This window comes from Lissotriton helveticus, chromosome 5_1 (assembly GCF_964261635.1).
Source record: "Lissotriton helveticus chromosome 5_1, aLisHel1.1, whole genome shotgun sequence".
NCBI classification, from domain to species: domain Eukaryota; kingdom Metazoa; phylum Chordata; class Amphibia; order Caudata; family Salamandridae; genus Lissotriton; species Lissotriton helveticus.
The window spans coordinates 272287975-272309264 of NC_136065.1; the positions used below are offsets into that span (position 1 = coordinate 272287975).

Here is a 21290-nt window from a genome sequence, read left to right on the forward strand (position 1 = left end):
CTGCTTATGAAGTGTCCAAACTGGAATGGCATGGTGAGCAAAAAATATATGGATTTAGACCCAGATCTCTGTACTGGGGTAAATGTATGATATTGTTCTGCATTCTGACCATCAATTGTTCTTTTTGCATTTGTCACCCCGAGTGGGACGGGTATGCCCAGACGTGGGTTCCGTGCTCTCCATGCCACTGGAGTCAAGCTATCCTGGCTGATAAGGGCTAAAATCCTGCAACCGGTCCTAGGATGCTTGTTTCCAGGCCAGGGAGGACCTGGCGTGGGAGTTCGAGCTGGACTGTTCCCGTCTGAGGAAAAGGAGCGTCTCCACCTACTGGACCCAAAAAGAGTTTTGTCGTTTTACCTTGACCTCACAAAAGAGTTCAGGGAGGACGAAACGTTCTAACCTTGACTGTGAGCTCCCTAAATTCAGTTCCAAACTTTAAACTGTGCGCTGGAGCATCATGAAGTATGTTAGCTTTGTCGCCGTTATTTTTCACAGAGTGCTGGGACGTTTCAGCATATCCTCCTTACATTACTTTTTTTTTTACAGGTTCCACAATATCCAAAGAAGAGGTGTCTTCCGATGGCAGCAAGATATGTTCCTCTGGATTTACTCCAGTATCTGGGGAATCCAAGGACATCCAATCTCTAGAAACCACCCCTTTGCTAAGCACGGAACTACCAATAAACATGGTAAGTCCTTCTAAGACTGCTGTGGCTCAGTAGGATTAAAAAATAATGATACCAGCTTTGCTGCCTAGCTCCTAGTCAAGTGCTGGACTTGGCCCTTTTTGCAGGGTCATCCCAGAACTTGTTGCCTTCCTCCTGTGTTTTTTTCTGACATGTTGTTGGTGGTTTTATGACTCTGGGCACTTTACCACTGCTGATCAGTGCTAAAGTACATGTGCTCTCTCTTGTAAACTGGGTAAGATTGGTCCACACATGTTTGGCATATTTAATTTACCTGTAAGTCCCTAGTACAATTGTATCCCATATACACAGGGCCTGTAAATGAAATGCTACTAATGGGCTTGCAGCGCTGCTTGTGCCACCTACCGAAGTAGCCTCTCAAACCTGTCTCAGGCCGTTGACACTGCAGTGCTTCAACACGCAGTTCACTGCAGCAGTGACGTGGCATTGCAAGTGGTTGCCACGTCCAAACTCCCCTTTTACTACATCTAGGTCACTCTTAACGTAGGCCCTAGCTAGCCCTATGGGCAGGTGGCGGCGTAGGTAAAAGGTAGGACATGTGCCTTAACTTTGTGGCATTTCCTGGTAGGGACAAGCAGCCTATTTTGTTTTTCACTGCTGTGCGGCATCCTTCAGAATAGGCTTGCATTGGGAATTCACTGATATGTGCCCTGCCTGGATGTGTATTGACCATCTGGTTTTGACTGACAGGAGAGAGGGGATGTGCATTCACTCTAGACAGTCACAAGGGGGGTTGAGGTGTATTCTGCCTTTCCTGGGTGATGCAGCGGTAGGCTGAATAGACCGTGGCTGAATTTAGAGTAGCGGAAGGAGATTCCCTTGCACCTGAATAGGCCTGGTCTGCATTTGGAGTGGTGGGAGGAGTTGCACCTGCTCCTTAATAGGGCTGTGCCTGCCTTCTACAATGCTGTCTCCGCCCCCTGTGGTGTGTCTGGGCCCAGAGATTACAATGTGAATGGGGGTGTTGTGCACTTGTAATATGTGTTTGAAGTGCCCCCAGAACAAAGACTTTCGCACTATAAATACAGGGGCTGTGACCGCATGAATATGTGAAGACACTGCCTGGACTTGTGACCATACGCTGCTGGTTCTGTATGCTGCCCTAGGGGATTGCTGTGCTGCCAGGGAACCCCCACCTGGACTCTATATCTATGTACTGGCCTGAGCGTGCTTCCTCCTCGGGACCCCAGTGATCTCCCAGGGCTTTTGTAGCCTGCCCTATTGATGGGAAAATATAGCGCATGGTGAGCGCTTTGGTGATTTGCAGAAAGCACTTGTGGAGTGCTGCCTTTTCTTCCCTCTTGCTTGGAGAAAGTGCAGGAACATCGCTCTCGTGTACCGACAGCTCATGCAGCGCTGGCCTGCCTGTGTGGTTCTGGAGGGACAGGAGGGGAGAGCTGAGAGGGATGAAGCCCTTTCCCTCACCCTGTTCGTGACAGCCTGGTGGTGAGCTTTGGGGTTGCCTACCTCAAAGAGCCGATTCGGTGACCTCGGCTAGCCGCCCTACCCAAGGGGTTGCTTGGCAGCCAACCGACGCAGAGTGCGGTTCGGCCCGAATTCCTGAAGCACCAGTGTGCTGGCTCTGGAGTTGCGATACAAAAGGGGATGATGGACGGAGCGTTTGAACAAATCAAACACTCACCCCCAGTCAACTGATCTGGGTTTAATCCATCACCATTCTTTAGTTCACTCAGCCACCCCAGTTCAGACATGGCTATATGCAAATCAGTCTGACCCTGTGCCTTATGGGAACAGTCCACCCCGAACTGCCAAGCCATGTCTTCCCTGGACCGGAAACAAGCATCCTGGGACCGGTTTCGGATTCATAATCCTCATCAGCCAGGCTATCTTGAATCCAGTGGCCAAGTGAACAAGGGACTCACGTCTGAGTATACCCTGCCACACTTAGGGCGAACAAAGGGATACAAAAGGGGATGATGGACGGAGCGTTTGAACAAATCAAACACTCACCCCCAGTCAACTGATCTGGGTTTAATCAATCACCATTCTTTAGTTCACTCAGCCACCTGTTCGCCCTAAGTGTGGCAGGGTATACTCAGACGTGAGTCCCTTGTTCACTTGGCCACTGGATTCAAGATAGCCTGGCTGATGAGGATTATGAATCCGAAACCGGTCCCAGGATGCTTGTTTCCGGTCCAGGGAAGACATGGCTTGGCAGTTCGGGCTGGACTGTTCCCATAAGGCACAGGGTCAGACTGATTTGCATATAGCCATGTCTGAACTGGGGTGGCTGAGTGAACTAAAGAATGGGGATGGATTAAACCCAGATCAGTTGACTGGGGGTGAGTGTTTGATTTGTTCAAATGTCTCCTTCCATCATCCCCTTTTGTATCGCTTTGTTCGCCCTAAGTGTGGCAGGGTATACTCAGACGTGAGTCCCTTGTTCACTTGGCCACTGGATTCAAGATAGCCTGGCTGATGAGGATTATGAATCCGAAACCGGTCCCAGGATGCTTGTTTCCGGTCCAGGGAAGACATGGCTTGGCAGTTCGGGCTGGACTGTTCCCATAAGGCACAGGGTCAGACTGATTTGCATATAGCCATGTCTGAACTGGGGTGGCTGAGTGAACTAAAGAATGGTGATGGATTAAACCCAGATCAGTTGACTGGGGGTGAGTGTTTGGTTTGTTCAAACGCTCCGTCCATCATCCCCTTTTGTATCGCTTTGTTCGCCCTAAGTGTGGCAGGGTATACTCAGACGTGAGTCCCTTGTTCACTTGGCCACTGGATTCAAGATAGCCTGGCTGATGAGGATTATGAATCCGAAACCGGTCCCAGGATGCTTGTTTCCGGTCCAGGGAAGACATGGCTTGGCAGTTCGGGCTGGACTGTTCCCATAAGGCACAGGGTCAGACTGATTTGCATATAGCCATGTATGAACTGGGGTGGCTGAGTGAACTAAAGAATGGTGATGGATTAAACCCAGATCAGTTGACTGGGGGTGAGTGTTTGATTTGTTCAAACGCTCTGTCCATCATCCCCTTTTGTATCGCTTTGTTCGCCCTAAGTGTGGCAGGGTATACTCAGACGTGAGTCCCTTGTTCACTTGGCCACTGGATTCAAGATAGCCTGGCTGATGAGGATTATGAATCCGAAACCGGTCCCAGGATGCTTGTTTCCGGTCCAGGGAAGACATGGCTTGGCAGTTCGGGCTGGACTGTTCCCATAAGGCACAGGGTCAGACTGATTTGCATATAGCCATGTCTGAACTGGGGTGGCTGAGTGAACTAAAGAATGGTGATGGATTAAACCCAGATCAGTTGACTGGGGGTGAGTGTTTGATTTGTTCAAACGCTCCGTCCATCATCCCCTTTTGTATCGCTTTGTTCGCCCTAAGTGTGGCAGGGTATACTCAGACGTGAGTCCCTTGTTCACTTGGCCACTGGATTCAAGATAGCCTGGCTGATGAGGATTATGAATCCGAAACCGGTCCCAGGATGCTTGTTTCCGGTCCAGGGAAGACATGGCTTGGCAGTTCGGGCTGGACTGTTCCCATAAGGCACAGGGTCAGACTGATTTGCATATAGCCATGTCTGAACTGGGGTGGCTGAGTGAACTAAAGAATGGTGATGGATTAAACCCAGATCAGTTGACTGGGGGTGAGTGTTTGATTTGTTCAAACGCTCCGTCCATCATCCCCTTTTGTATCGCTCTGGAGTTGCAGCTGCTGCGGGTGCTCCCAAGATACGGGAACAGAGCCCCATAAACTTCGTCAGTGGCATGGCCGGGTGAAACTATTGCCAAGAGAACATTGCCGAGTGAAGGGCAAAATGATCACATGAACAAATGTGATAGCGATCAAATCTAAGAGAAGAGGAGGAACTTATGGGTGAGAAGGAGCTTTGATTACCAAGACCAAGAGAACGAGGGATAGATGGAAGAACCATAGTTCGATATTGAATTGATACGGAGGAATTTAAAACACAGTCAATAAATATGTAAGCAGTGCTGTTCATGAAAAAGAGAGGTAGAGTTTGATAAATTATGCAGATAAAATGGGGCCGACTTATCTTATACAGTAGTTGTTGCTGCATTATTGCATACCCCAGATCTCTTCAGATCTTTTTGCAGATAGTTATGTGGCTCCAGAATGCTTGCTTGTGCCTACAAAGATGACAACATAGGATTTAGCTACCAAAAAAATAATCCAAGCACTGATGAAAGCGAAAACACGTGCAGGATCTATTTTAAAAAAATGATGCAAAAATTGTAAAAATGAAACTCGAGTTAGTTAATGAACTTGGTGTTCGGTACAGTTCATTGATAAGCTTTCTATTCTGGGATTATTTGGAATTATTTCAGAAAGGGTGTAAAGTTTTTGGAAAACATGGAACAGGTATACTGATGGATTTTGCGGATGCAAACCCTGCGATTCGCAAAATCACAGAATTTGTGACTGCAAATATCTTAACAATGTATTGTCGCCATTTTGTGATTCAAAAAGGTTTCTTTGAATCGCAAAATGGGGGGTATGATATTTACCTAATCGCAATTAGGAAGGGGCATGTTTTGGGCATTACCTCTAAAGTGTGAGTCAGTAATGTATGCATTAATGAGTTGCAGCAGCAGTTCAGGCTGCAAACAGACTCCTTAGTTGGAAATGGAAACCTTTTTTTATACAGCTGTTTTCTTTATCCAAATTGCGTCTTGCCTAATGAATATACATTTTCAGATCATTCTGCGACCCAGTGCAATTCCCTGTTTTGTAAACCTACATATTAATACTTAGGTCAGTTTGTAGCATCAAGTTTGAGTTACTAAATGTTAGTAGAAAAATTGTGACTTTTTCTATGCAAACACCATTGCCATAGAACATGTGTTGATCAAATTTAGGAACAAGTGAAGGATTCAGTCATTTTCACTGATCATGTTCATAGAAAGTACTGTGTAAGCACTGGTAGCAGCAACCAAGCTCAAAAGAATTCAAGCTATTTCATATATCTGTCATAATAACGCAGGTATCCTAATCTCAGCCGATCGGTAGGTTTATGAGTTAGACAGTGCTTAATTTCAATCAATCAATCAATCATAACACTTGTATAGCGCACTACTCACCCGGGAGGGTCTCAAGGCGCTTGGGGGGAGGGGGGTTGCTACTGCTCGAACAGCCAGGTCTTGAGTTGTCTCCTGAAGGCGAGGTGGTCCTGGGTCAGCCGAAGGTGGATGGGGAGGGAGTTCCATGTCTTGGCAGCCAGGTAGGAGAAGGATCTTCCTCCGGCGGTGGCTCTTCGGATGCGTGGTACGGCGGCGAGGGCGAGGCTGGTGGACCGTAGTTGGCGGGTGGGCGTGTAGAAGGTCAGGCGGTCGTTGAGGTTCTTGGGGCTCAGGTCGTGGAGAGACTTGTGTGCGTGGGTGAGGAGCCGGAACGTGATCCTCTTGTTGACGGGGAGCCAGTGCAGGTCTTTCTGGTGGCCGGAGATGTGGCTGCGTCGGGGGATGTCCAGGATGAGTCGGGCGGAGGCGTTCTGGATGCGTTGGAGTTTTTTCTGTAGCTTGGCTGTGGTTCCGGCGTAGAGGGTGTTTCCGTAGTCCAGTCGGCTGGTGACGAGGGCCTGGGTGACCGTCTTCCTGGTTTCGGTCGGGATCCATCAGAAGATCTTTCGGAGCATACGCAGGGTGTTGAAGCACGATGAGGAGACGGCGTTGACTTGTCTGGTCATCGAGAGGGAAGAGTCCAGGATGAAGCCCAGGTTGTGTGCATGGTCGGTTGGCTTGGGTGCGGTGCCCAGGGCGGGGGGCCACCAGGAGTCGTCCCAGGCGGAGGGCGATGGTCCCAGGATGAGGACTTCCGTCTTGTCTGAGTTCAGTTTCAGGCGGCTGTTCTTCATCCACTCGGCGACGTCTTTCATCCCTTCGTGTAGGCAGGTTCTGGCGGTGTCGGGGTCTCTGGTGAGGGAGAAGATCAGCTGGGTGTCGTCGGCGTAGGAGATGATGTTGAGGTTGTGTTGGCGTGCGATGGCTGCAAGAGGTCTCATGTAGACGTTGAAGAGGGTGGGGCTGAGTGAAGATCCTTGCGGAACGCCGCAGATGACTTCGGTGGCCTCGGATCGAAACGGGGGGAGGCGGACTCTCTGTGTTCTTCCGACGAGGAACGAGGTGATCCACTCCAGTGCCTTCTCTTGGATGCCGATGTTGCTGAGGCGTTGAACTAGGGTGCGGTGGCAGACAGTGTCGAACGCTGCAGAGAGGTCCAGGAGGATGAGGGCAGCAGTTTCCCCGTTGTCGAGCAGGGCTCGGATGTCGTCGGTGGCTGCGATGAGGGCGGTCTCGGTGCTGTGGTTGGCTCTGAAACCGGACTGCGAGGGGTCGAGGGATCCGTTCGTCTCGAGGAAGGCGGACAGCTGTCTGTTGACGATCTTCTCGATGACTTTTGCAGGAAAAGGGAGGAGCGAGATGGGGTGGAAGTTCTTGAGGTCGGTGGGGTCCGCTGTTGGTTTCTTCAGTAGGGCGCTGAGCTCGGCGTGCTTCCAGCTCTCCGGGAAGGTGGCGGTGTTGAAGGAGGTGTTGATGATGTTCCGGAGTTGTGGTGCGATGGTGGAGTCGGCCTTGTTGAAGACGTGGTGTGGGCAGGGGTCGGTCGGTGATCCGGAGTGGATGGTGTTCATCGTGCTGGCTGTGTCCTCGGTGGTCACCATGGTCCAGGTGTGGAGGGTGGTGGTGGGGGGCGTTGGTTCGACGGTGGGGTGCGTGGATGGTGCGCTGAAGCTGTTGTGGATGTCGGCGATCTTGCGGTGGAAGAACGAGGCGAGGAAGTCGCAGAGGTCTTGTGACGGAGTGATGTCGTTGTTGCCGGTGCTGGGGTTGGAGAACTCCTTGACGATGCTGAAGACTTCCTTGCTGTCGTGGGCATTGATGTCCAATCGTTCCTTCTTGGTGGTGCGGAAAAGCTGGTGGTGCTTGCGGGTGGCGTGTTTGAGGGCGGTCATGTTGTCGGTGGTCTGGTCGAGGAGCCAGGCTTTCTCGAGGGTACGGCAGGTCTTCTTGGAGTCCTTGAGTTCGTCGGTGAACCAGGATGCCTTCTTGCTTCTGGGTCTGCTGGGAGGGTTCTTCAGTGGTGCGAGGTTGTCGGCGCAGGCGGTCAGCCACTGCGTGAGGTTGCGGGCTGCTTCGTTGGGGTCCGGTGTGCTGGCAGGTGGGTTCTGGCTGAGGGAGGTGGTGAGCTGGTCGGCGGTGATCTTGCTCCAGCTTCTATGGGGAACCTGGAGCGGGTGGTGGTGGGTTGTGGTTCTTCTGAAGCTGAAGTGGACGCAGCTGTGGTCAGTCCAGTGGAGTCCGGTGGAGTGGCTGAAGGTGATGTGCTTGCTGGATGAGAAGACGGGGTCCAGCGTGTGGCCGGCGTAGTGGGTGGGGGTGTTGACCAGTTGCTTGAGTCCGAGGTTGGCGAGGTTGTCCAGTAGGGCTGCGGTGTTGCGGTCCTTGTTGTTCTCCAGGTGGAAGTTGAGGTCTCCAAGGAGGATGTAGTCAGTGGAGGGGAGGGCGTGCGGGCTGATGAAGTCCGTGATGTCTTCGCTGAATTGTGTGCGTGGTCCCGGGGGTCTGTAGACGAGGGTGCCTCTGAGGGTCGTCTTTGGGTCGGTGTGAATCTGGAAGTGGAGATGCTCGGCTGCAGCGAAGGTGTCGTTGGAGTCGGTCGTGATGCGGATGGTGTTCCTGTGGACGATGGCGATGCCTCCTCCGGTCTGGTTGACACAGTCCCTCCTGATGATCTTGTACCCGTCCGGGATGGCGATGGCGATGTCGGGGGCTGAGGAGGCGTTCATCCAGGTTTCCGTGAGGAAGGCGACGTCTGGTGATGTTGCGTCGAGGAGGTTCCAGAGTTCCACGGCGTGTCTGTGGACGGAGCGGGTGTTGAGCAGGATGCACTTGAGGTGGTTGCTGCTGGTGCTTGGCTTGGCGGGTGCGGTGCAGGTTCGGAGGCAGGTGAATTTACAGGCTTTGCAGGTGAAGGGTCCGTGGATGCGCCTTGGGGTGGCTCGGCAGCAGGCGGGGTTCCGGCCGGTATTGAGTGCGTTGTGGGCGGCGGCATCGTAGGTCCGTCGGGTCGTCTTGCATCGGTGGGGGCCTGTTGGAGCCACCTGCATTTTTTGGGGGGTACTAGCACTTATTTTTCCTCTTCAGACATTGACCGAGAGCAAGAGAGGAAAAACACGCAAAGTGGAAAGACAGAGGAAGAGACAGGCAGAGAAACCGTCACAAAGGGAGATAGGAACTGAAAGAGTGCCATAAAGGATCAGGGAGTGTCTGGTAGTCGATTAAAGACACATGAGGTGGACTGTCCTGCTTTGGTATTTGGTGCAGCAAGATTTCATTACTCCGGCCGCAGGCTTTCGGCCAGAGTTTTTAAGCATCAGCACTTATTTTTTTACAAATTAAGCACTGGAGTCAAAGTATTAATTCAATGAGAAGGGGCTAGAGGGGTGGCAAGTGATTTACAGAGCCTCATAGTAGGCAGAACGGCACACAGACCTATTCCTAATATGTCCTAATCGTGCTAGCAGACACTGCAGGTCAGGGTAAAGTGTCTTACAACAGATGAGGCTCTGCCTAGTATGAGTGCAAATCAGGTTTGACAGAAATAAAATGTATGACATAGATCAGAAGTCTTGAAACAAAATTATTGAGTTACACCAGTAAATGGAGTATTAGTCATTTTTACGATAACATGAGAGTGGGACAGAAAGAGTGACATGAAGAGATAAACTGGGTGATCCACTGTGTCAGACTTAGGTGATAGACCAAGAAGTTTTGTGACAGACGTATTTCTGAGATGGTAAGTGGAAGTCCAGTGTCTGGATACCTGTGTGTCACACTTTGTTCTTGAGCTTTACAACGGAATGGTGAAGGAATGTGTGATGCAACCTGCACTGCCTCACCTTAGTCTCTGAGGGCCACATGTATCAAATAGGCATTTTGCGATTACTAAATAGAGATTTTTACCAAATCGCTATTTGGTAATCGCAAAATGCTATGTATGTAAGGAATCGCCAAAGACTTTGCAATTACTTAATATTACCTAATAGTGATTCAGTAAATAGAGAATTGCTATTTGGTAATATTACTCTATTCGTGCCTATGGGCTGAAAGGCCCATAGATTTGAAAGGTTGTGCTTTAGCTAATTTGTGATTTCCTAATTGGCAATCGCAAATTTCGTAATGCAAAGCTAAGGGTGCCTGGGGGCCTAAGGCACCCCCAGAAAAATAATTGTGCCCATGTAAAGCGCACCCATGTACAATGGGCACCTGTGCGCTACATGGCACTTTGAAAAATGCAGTTTTGTGGATTTTTTAAAGTATGCACATCTTGAAGTCGGTTGAAGTCGATGGTAATTGCATTTTCCTAAATGCACAGTTTGCATTTGGAAAATGCTTTATACATGTACTAAGGGAATTGCAATTTGCGATTCCCTATTTGTGGCCACAATTTTAGGTAATCACAATGTTAGCGATCACCTTATATTGCGATTACTAAACCTTTCATACATCATCAAGGGCTATTTTGCATTTGCAGGCAGACGATTTGACTGAATCGCACCGTTTGTGACCACATATAAAGAGTCACATGACGGGGGTAGTCAATCTGCAGCTGTGGGTGTCTCAGATTTATATTCAGGTGCTGATCTCACTACAAAATGGCATAACTGTTGGCTCTGTCTTTAGATCCATTAGTAAACTACTACAAATACATCACAAAACACTGTTTGACTTGTACAAAGATTCATAGATGCAGGAAAGCAGAAAGCACAAGGCTTTCTCCTAGTTGCCCCTCGTTTGTTGCATCTCCTTTCTTGTTTTGTTCTTTCTACTTCTGAGTTTTTGTCATTGTACAAAATGCTTAAATACATTTTGTTGCTGTTGGCTTACCGAGAATTTGCTGCAACTTCATAGTGGCCTTCTGCCTGGATAAGGTTGCTTGCCTATTTAATTCTGCAATAACGTTATTTTAAACTTGTATTTATTTCCTACATTCCTAAAGTTTTTGTTGACTATATCTATGCATTTTAGAGCACCCTATTGCCATTTGGCGTGAGGGTTTCACAAATATACCAGTAAATAAGTAGAAAGTCTAGGAACTTAACCCCACTTTCTTGCTTCGTTTTTTGTCCGCGTTAAAAACCTTGCTAGATTTTTCTTGCTCTGCGAAGATGATTACATTTTGTCTTCAGTTCTCTGAAAGATTTTTGGGGTGACCCTGTTGATGTTAAGATATGTGTGAACTCATTTTAGTATTACTTTAAGTTCAATTGACAACCATGCCATTAAGCAAAGTAGCACATATTAATTTAGTGTAAAAGTTAGTTTTGTGAATGGAGCCCTTTTTCCTCTACTGTTGACGGTTTTTTATGAAAATCAGCAAAATGTAGGGAGTACAAAAATGTAAGAATCTAACAGAGATTGCAGCAATAGTTTGCTTTGCAATACAGTGCAAAATTGGGCTCTATATGGATTACAAAAATAAATATTTTAAGCATTTGAGAAACATGATGGCCAGCTATTGCTGCAGGTGTATCATTTTTTCTCGGTCCCTAGAGAGAATAGAATGTGCACTCACTGTGTAATTCTTCATTTGCAGGAATATTCAGACAGCGTTTTGTGGGCTCTCAGATTACTGTTACTATGACTAGACGCATAAAACTGTGCCTGTTGGGCTGGGGTAGTGGGCGATTATCGCACACCAGTTTCTTTACACTAGGCCTGATAGAAATATGACTCGCATTGGCAATGGGTCTCACTTTTTAAACGGGTTAGCTATTGCCTTTGGCCTTGGTCAGATTCCAAAATGGCTGCTATTGCATGACAACATAGGCGTATGTATGGATGTTCATTTTGGAATGTGTTGTCTATTAATGAAAAACCAATATGGTCACTGATGCAAGCATATACATCGTGATGCATGCAAGCGTATGCATTGTGGTGCACCGGCGCCATTTTGCCTTCTTTAATTTATTGTTCTCACACGGCCATTTTAGAACAGTAAATTTGAAAAGTATATATGACTTGTAGGAGTGCAAAAAGGAAGGAACAAGCTGCCCGGTAGCAGTTTAGGCCCTGGAAGAAAAATATATATTTTAAAAATGCTGCAACGGAAGGGACAGAGAGCGTTGTACGTTTAAGCGAGCAGTTCAGCACCAGTGTGCAGCTGACTGAATCTTGTAGGAAAAAAACCTCAAAACAAAATATTTTAAAAAGTGTTTGGGGAGGGACATGGAGCACCAGATGGGGAAGCGAGTGACCCAGAATCAGTAACAGCCTGGCCTACGCGGGAAAAGAAAATTTAAAATAAAGTGGGGTTGGGAAGCAATGGAGGAAGTGGGGAAAGTATCACGCTCAGCAGATAGGGGGGCAAAAGTGTAAAGTAAAGCAATCAAACAAGAAGAGAAATAAAAAGCACAAACATTGGTTGCGCTTATCTGCCACCCGCCCACCCCACGTCCACTGGCTTATCATGTTTTTGATGATTCCTTCATTTGATCATAAATTATTCTAAAGTCCCTATGTGTGTTTTTCATATTCTTAGGATATGCTGAGTGAGTTCTCTGAGGAGGAGAATCCAACAGGCCATCTGAAGAAGCCAGTGGAAGAAGAGGATACTGTGAAGGCAGAGTCTGGTATGTGGTACTGGGAAGCTGGGAATCGCAACTATAGGAAGAGAAATGTGGATTTAAAAACTGATTATGCATATTATGAATTATACCTTCTTAAATTGGTTCCTGGCAGATTGTGGCTGCCTTGTCATTGGCTGACCAAAGAGATGAGAAGGCAGAGACCTGAAGGCTGCAGTCTGAGCTGGTCAGGGCGAAATTGAAGTTGCCTTTCCTGACATGCCTCATGTGGATCTGAACACTGCTCTGCTGCTCTTCTACTGCCAGACATAGCAGTAGGAGAGCACTAGATCAGCCTCTCAACCTCAATCCATCCTTCTTCCAAGCCTGTTTGGACACTCCCCCAAATGCCCCTGTGGGACAGCCATCACAAGCTATGAGAGAACATTTTTTCTATTTTATTCTGGCCGCTATTTTCACGGCTTCGAAGAACAGTTGGAAGCAAGCAGTGGCGTAGCAAAGGGGGGGCAGGGGCGGTTTGCACGGAGTGGCTGGAGTTTTGGGGGGCGACGGCCTTCACCCCCCCTCTTACCTGCAGCTGGTGTGCGGGCGGCCATTGTGGGAATCGACAGCACGCCCCCCCCCCCCACATGTGGTCACTGGGCGGTAAATGCAGGGACCGCCACGGGCGGCACAACGTATAGCTACTCCACTGGAAGCAAGGACAGTGTCAGGGGTACTGAAAGGTGGGTGAGACGTACCAACAATTACCCCTGGCTACCTTTAGTTTAGTGCAATGAGTGTGAATGTTGCACTGTGGCTCCTACTCCACATTCAAAAGCCTGAAAGCAGGCAAAATTGCACGAGTCTCCAGACTGTATGTTTGTAAAATATGTGCATTTGGCAAGTCATGCAAATTCTACCTTCTCCTGTAAATCTGTCCTTGTTTTGGACCTTTTTTTAACAGGTAATTCTGTGACCGCTATGTCATATTCCTCCCCATTTCCATGATTGGGGCCATGAACAGCATTTTTCCAAAAGATACAATCCACAATCAATCTCCAATAGAAGCTATACTATAGAGAAGGTAAAATAGCCCTCACACTGCCAGGCTGCATTGCTGCAAGTAAGCATCCACTTGTCACTGCAGTATGTCATTATATCACACAACATTGTCACTGCCAACATTCCTTAGTAGAGGAAAATTCCTCCAAAATGAGCACTGTTGACATGATCACTGCGTTAACCCTATCATAAAAAAGCAGGATTCTTTTTCTAGTGGCACAGTATTTGTTGCCATGCTGACAACAAATGCTCGCTTAAAGCAAATTACTGCAAAAGAAATACCATGTAGTAACATTTAGCTCCACTTTCATAAGCAACAATGTAACAGCCAAATTAAGAACATTTTGCTGACGTGTTCCTGTTAAAAAAATTTCAATACACTTCTTCAGCTTCCTATGTAAACAAGCACTGGCATAGTCAGCAGGTCTTTCCCGAAACACCATTTGTTTTGCCAATGCTTGTTTGTTCTGTCTTCCCCCAAATAGTTACTGTGCATGTGCACCCAGGTGTGGAGGCTAGCTTTGAATGGTTTCTTAAATAAAGAAAAATCATTACATTATGGCCACTTTTAGTGTGCATGCATGTGGGGATGCCATCTTGGAACTATTAAAAATCCATACAAAGATGGTGGTTTACCAGTACAATGGCGGGTGGAGTTTAAGGGAGCAGGGCTTACGCTCAGGGGGCTAATAGTTCATAAACAGCGTAGGGGAGTGCAGAGGAAGGTAGGGGAGCGGAGAGAGAAAATAGTTGCTCATGCACTTGAGTGAAAGGTTCTAGTGTCAACAGTGTAATGATACAAACTGTCCAATCAAAACATGCTGAGACATGAAATGTTTCTTGAGTGCGACAAACATAAAAATAAGGAGGAAGATCATTGACTTGGAAGCTGTGAATTGAGATAGACACGAAAGTCATTGAATCCCAAGAAAGGGGCTGACACAATGCCCACTCGAAGTCTTTATTGATTACAATCAAGGGTATAATACAGGCCCCTGCAGTCCTCCTGCGCAGGATGGGCCCAAACCCATTAGGGACACCAAACCCTTCAAAGGAGCCCCATTCTGCCCAAGGCCTATAAATATTTCTGAGATTTGGTAGACTTCGAGGCCACTCTTCACATTCTGCCAGGTCGGCCCATCATTTTGCTTTATGCCACTGAATACAATATGTCTGTTTTCCAATAGATGTAACAAACTTTGACAAAGCTAATAGGTCTTTCCTATGCCAGATCTATAGACTCTGGCAAGTTTTTTTAGCCATGTTGTATAGTAGTACAGCTCTATTGTTTGGCTTTTGTCAATGTTTTGAAAACCGTGGTGTACAGCAGCGCGGCTGCTGTGTATTGTTGTTGAAAGTAGATAAAAATGCGCTATGGTGCAGCCAATGTTGACCATGTCCTAGTGATTTTATTTATTTATTTACTTTTGGCCATGCTTTTCAGCAATCATGCTGCTGCACAGCATAGCTAATAGAAACCTAGTGGCGTTGCAAATGCTTGTTTTTCCTGTCTGTATGGGACTGGTTAACAACAACAAAGTGGTAGGATGGCAGTTCAAGCAGAAACGTGGTAGAGGGAGAGGTGGTGGTAAAAAGAATGCGGGCGGTGTAAGCAATAATGGTAGGTGAGCAGTGGTTACTGTGAAACCAGTAACAGGCAAGCAATGGCAGGGCAAGAATGACGAGGTACGCAACGATGGGGCAACAACAACAAACGGGCCAAGAAATGACCGGGCTAGCAAGAACGGGGCAAGAAACCACAGGGCAACAACAACAGGGAAAGCAACAATGACCGGGCAATAACAATGGAGCAAATCACAACAAGGAAGCAGCAACCATGTAGAGCTGGGGGAGACGACCTGAAAACACACGCACTCTTATGGAGTGCTATAACTAAAATAAAAAAGTACCGTATAGCGCATGAGCAATGGAAGGACACTGAGCAGTACTTGGTCCAGCTCCAGGGGTAGGACCAACACAAGAAGAGGAAGTAAAGCTGGCATGCACTGACTAAAAAGACGCAAGGAGATTAGAGTGATGATGGAACCAACCAATGGGAAGCAATAGGTGGGTTCAAAACTCCTTTAAGGTAACACAATGTCATGTATGTGCTATCTCAGGCAGGACTTAAACATTAGGAAAGGTTACAGTATTGCTGATTTTTACTGCTCTACGTGAGGAAAAGTGGTGTTTGAGGCTGAATTTATTTATGGGTATAGGGGAGTTCCCCGGATTTAGGTGTGGGGAACTGGTATGTCTGTTTCCGGTCAGTCTCCTCACACCTAAATTTGATAACAGGTATATTCCCTGTGATGGGGAAACTGAGAATTGCCAGGAGTGGTATCTTTGCGACTAAGCCCTCATTATGAGTGGACTTAATCCCAATGAGTTCTTGTTATTCATGACATTACTCTACTAGATTTGTTTCAGAACACCTGTTCAGTGTGCACTATAAACCGTGTATTGTTAGAGGACACTGCCGTTTTGACAGGTTCAGGGATTTCAATCGTATCCTTTCCCAGCTAAAGGTAAGACTGACTGAAACCAAATTGTTGTAAGTTGGGTTTTGGCATGCATAATGTCTGCATGCATTATGTTTTCTTTCTAAAAGGCCCGCTAGCTTTAGGTTCAGCAAGGCAGTACATCTGCATACTCTACTAGAGTGAACGTAGGGCCTGATTCTGTCCAGCAAATTCAGAGATGTCCCCAGTCCCAAGGACATCTCTCTACATTGATGGGAACCACCATAGATACAGAAAAAGTTTGATGGATGGTACTGTCAGCCAAGACAGCTGGCATTCAAACATCTTGAAGGTTTTCTGTATTTTCCAAAAACAAATTCATGAGTGGGAATTTGTTTTTGAAAAACAAAAAACGAAGAAACCCACACCCTGAAAGTTTTCTTCCAAGCTTTGAGGGTCATAGTTGATTTTTTCCCCTGTCCTTCCAAGGTAAGACAGGAAAAAAATATCCTTCTTCCGACTGTCCCTACACTTCTGGCAATTGGTGAAAGTATTGCACTGATTGAGGGAATGGGAGCTCCATCAACAAAATACTTATGGCCCACCCATCTTTAAACGAGACTGATGGACCGAGGATTTGTTGGCCAGGATACTCCCTCACCTTTGCAACGGAATACCCTGTCCGCTAAATCCTAAATCAGGCCCATAGTCACCTTAGAGCTATTTACCTGTATCCCATTGTCAGAGATGCCTGGATCTCAAGATCAGTTTACAGCTCCAATGCATTTTACAACACTGATTTAGAACTGCTTACATTCTCCGATTGAATAACATAGGCAGATCTAGGTAGGTTCTCTTTAAACGATCAGCTAACAACTCCTTTTCATTGTTTTTTGTTATGTAGTGATGGCTTTTGAACTGTATTAGAATGTCTGGGGTGCAAGGGAAACCAAAAGATGTACTCCCTTTTGTCAAAAATGGTATTTAGTCCCATGTATCCCTCGCTGATGTTTTCCCCCCACTGCTGAATCTAAAAAAGTTTGTAAATCTTTTCATTTTTTTAAATTCAAATGCATCCTGTTTTCTCTTAAGAAAAATGTGCTGGATTTAAAAAAACGAAAAATACTGTTTTATTTCAAATCAATCACAGAAATGTGATGGCGGAGAATTGTAGAGGACTGCAATTTGCAACCTACCTCATTAATATTCATGAGTTAGGTTGAATTGTGACCCATATCGATTCAGTATTTTGCAATCAACCTATTAGTATTAGTATGTAGGTCGCTTCGCAAAACACCATGGCATTTGATATAACTCAACTCGTAAACTGTGACCACTTTTAACAAAGCATTCCTAGTTCCTGAGGATCAGAGTTCCATCACTCGAGGTGCTCATAGTCCAGGCTTTCAGTCTACTGATAGTATTGCTCAAGTTGAAGTATTTAGTAGTCTCCAGGGTACACAACAGAGCACTTTCTATATTATTCAAATCAATGTAAGTAAGATACTCCTGATTGATTATTTTACATTTGATAGTTATATTTTTGTTTTAATTGAATATTGCTAATGTCTGACCCATATCAATGACGCACATACAGTATAAATGGAGAATGTGAATCGCCAATGTGTTATTAACAGTTAATTAAAAACAATCAATAGAGTGCCCTAAACTGCCCCTTAAAATCTAACAGCAGATCCTGTTTGAGATGGCATCATGGGCGGCTGGTCCCCTTTAAAAGTGGTCGGGCCCCATCACTTCCAAAACAACAAAATGTACCTACCCCCCTCCAAAAGCCCAAACTAAAACAACCCCTCCGTCCAAAAGCCCAAATACAAACAACCTCTCCCTCTAAAAGCCCATAATAAAACACAAACATATGCATTACACATTTAATAGAAATAAAAGTATGTAAGTTGTACTTACCCACGGGCTACGACTCATCCTTCTCTGTGTTCTGCAGAATGTGGCAGGGAGAGCTCCTCTAACCTATCCAGACAGTGCTCTCATGCTGTTAACCAGCATAAGAGGAGCACTAGGATTGGATGGAGTGGTTTGCACTGATCCTCCTAGGGTTGCTTTTGTTCCTGCTTGAGGGGGACTGACCTGCAGTTTGGGATGGACTGTTCTTATTGGAGCAGGACAATGGCTGATTTGCATATGCCTGGGCCTGTCTAAGGTGGCATGGCAAGCAAGAATGATGGACCGAATTGTGACCCAGAATGTGTTCTCTGTGTAAGGTGAAATTCATTTTGCCCATAATTATGATTGCTTAACTGTTTTTAACTCAACATTTAAGTTTCTATTCTACTTACAAAAATGTAGTAATTTCCATTTGACTCACTGTAGATAGATCGTGGAATTCACCATATACCACGCCTCCATTGCAATCCATTAGCACAGATTCATTACAGAAAAGAATGAAAACAAAACACACATTTAACTCCAGCCAAGTTAGGACAAGACATCTATATCTATCTATACTAATATAATAAAGAGAAAGCCCAAACCTTTGAGGCGGGTAATCTCAGGCACGACAGCACCAATCACAACACCCAATACAGCGTTGGAAAGGACAGTTGCAGCAGAAGGACATAGGCTATGCAGACGCCCACCATATACATTTAAAAGGTAAAAGAACTGTGCCAGCAAAGTAGTCCCTTGTGGGCGTGTCTGCTTTGTGCTGTGGGCGTGTGCTGGGGGTGTGACAAAAGCTGGGGGCGTGTGGTACGTTCCGCCCTTCACGCCATGTCTCATATCGTGTGCTGTGGGCGTGTGCTGTGGGCGTGTGCTGGGGGCGTGGGCGTGAGCGGGGCGCGGGATTACCGGAATGAAAAAGCGAGCGTTGTGCCCAATATTTCATTTTGTTTTCTTCCCAGGTTCTGTACATTCCAGCTCCGGGTGTCCACCCTGCTCCTTTTAAATACACCTACACCCCATAATCATAACCCACCCGTACTCCTTAAAATACCCCAACACCCTTAAACACTAACCCATCTTAACCCTATAAATATACCCTGTACCCCAAAACCCAAACCTATCCCTAAACCCTAAAAAAAACCCTGTACCCCAAAACCTAAACCTAGCCCTGAACCCTATAAATACCCCTGTACCTCAAAACCTACCCCTGAACCCTAAAAATACCCCTGTACCCCAAAACCCAAACCTAGCCCTGAACCCCAAAAATACCCCTGTACCGCAAAACCCAAACCTACCCCTGAACCTTAAAATACCCCTGTACCCCAAAACCCAAACCTACCCCTGAACACTAAAAATACCCCTGTACCTCAAAACCCAAACCTAGCCCTGAACCATAAAAATAACCCTGTACCCCAAAACCCAAACCTACCCCATAACCTTAAAATACCCCTGTACCCCAAAACCCAAACCTAGCCCTGAACCCTAAAAATACCCCTGCACCCCAAAACCCAAACATAGCTCCGAACCCTTAAAATATCCCTGTACCCCAAAACCTAAACCTACCCCTGAACCCTAAAAATACCCCTATACCCCAAAAACCCAAACCTAGTCCTGAACCCTAAAAATACCCCTGTACCCCAAAACCCATACCTATCCCTAAACCCTAAAACTACCGTTGTACCCCATAACCCAAAACTATCTCTGAACCCTTAAAATACCCAAACACCCCAAAACATACACCTCAGTACCCCAAAACATATACCCCTATACCCATACTTCCTTATCTTACCATTCATGTATTTACAACGAATTTCTTTGTAAATGTATGCGTGGTAAAAGCATATAAAATGTAATGGCATTGCGGAGTAATGGTACTTTCGTAATGAAAGTATGCGGAGTGATGGTATGCGGAAAGAAAGTTGCGGAATAATGGGTGTTTACCCTCCCCCGGTAAGTACATTGGTGGCACGGCGGCCCACATCTCCAGCAAAATACTCATATTTTTTCACCACCGGTTTGAAAAATGCACAGGTCTCTCTCATTGATGGCCAGCACCGACATACACTTTTAGACACACCTCCCGCAACAAGTTCTAGAATTGCGAACTTTAGAGCTGGGGAGTTACGTTCGAATCTCGGCATCAGCTCAACATCCTGTGATTCCAGGCAAATTGCTTTGTCTCCCCGTGCCTACCACAAATGAATGTGCTCTTCTGTAATGTAAATTGTGCTCATGCCATGTTGTCGAGTTCGCGCTATATAATATTGCAAGGAAAAATAAAGTAGGGAAACTCGAATTCACACACTACTGAACGCGTACTCTTAAGTGCATCAGCAGTGCACTGTGAATCGGAGCGTTTCACAGGCCTGTCACAGATAAGAAATGCTATCAAAACGAAATCCTACAAAACAATATACTACTGGCCGGCATACCCGGACAACGTCAGGACGGGCTGCTAGTCCTGAATAAAGAGACATGCTTCATACCACTACATATTGTGTTGCATGATAACAGCTGAGGCACCTGAAAACATATTGCATGTCTTGCAGTATTTGTGGAAAAGGTTCCAAAAATGTTCATCCTGGGTAGATCTGGCAAACTATATCTGTATTCAGCTTGTATATCGGCTCCTGGATGATTTCACACTGAAACCTGTCATTTATCCCATTTTTCACTTGAAGATGTTGATGGAGATGAAGGAACAGGCACATCTGAAGAAGGGACAGAAGTCTGGAATGATGGCAGAGACCAGCAGACAGAAGAGAATCCAGAGACTTCAGCTGAGTCGAGAAACGCTCTAGGTGACTGTAAACAGAAGAGTCAGTTGAATACAATTAAGATGCTGGAGGAAGGTGGAAAGGTGCAGTTTCCTTCTCCCAGACCTCCTCCCCCACCTCCATCCCCAGAATACTTGCGCAAAGGAAGCTTTTCTGGAGAGGAAAACTCGCCTGAGAGTGAACCTGCTGCAACCTCCACGTGAGGCTGGGGCCTTCAAGTCAGAGACGCCCTGGAGAGGGGGCATTTATCTTTAATAAAAATGTGCTTGTAGTGTGCAGGGGGAGTTTGTATTTAGAATGCAAATGTTTTTTTAGTAAGCTTCCATACCCCAGAGAGACGTCAAGGGCACACAGACACATGATGTATCATTTGCTTAACTCAAGAAACATTTGAACTATTAAAATGATAACATTTAATCATTTGAGCCATAACAGGTTACACAATGTGTACTCTGTCTGTATAGTTCCTTTATCCTGTACTTTGAACAGTATAACAATGTACATACACTGAAAGAGTGAGTAAACATGCCTGTAACAACTTTTTTTTTTGTCCTCATTCATGCGATTTTTATGGTTATGTTAGACAAGATCCCTTTTCGTGGCTCCGATCGACTTGGCTGGAGACCGCCCTTTGATATGGTGCTGAGGGTTAGGATGTCTTAGAACCTTTAGATTCATTTGAATGTCGGTCACAAAACACCCATGCCGATCATTCAAATCTACAAGATCGCATTGTGTGTAATCATCGGACATTCCTCCCTATCCTACCTCATATGTTTATCCCATAGGTCCCAAAACCTG

At 46.3% G+C, this 21290-nt stretch overlaps 1 protein-coding gene across 4 annotated transcripts in view; it reads left to right on the top strand.

Annotated features, from left to right (window-relative positions):
* The window catches only part of C5_1H9orf43 (chromosome 5_1 C9orf43 homolog), a 217362-nt gene extending 196335 nt beyond the window's left edge, over positions 1-21027 (top strand). For all 4 annotated transcript variants that reach the window (XM_078642191.1, XM_078642189.1, XM_078642192.1 and 1 more), the window contains exons 13-15: positions 547-689; positions 12244-12334; positions 20394-21027. In XM_078642191.1, the coding sequence (XP_078498317.1) occupies positions 547-689; positions 12244-12334; positions 20394-20692 (533 nt within the window). In that variant the 3' untranslated portion in view covers positions 20693-21027. The remainder of the gene's footprint in view (positions 1-546; positions 690-12243; positions 12335-20393) is intronic.
* Positions 21028-21290: the final 263 nt, after the last annotated feature.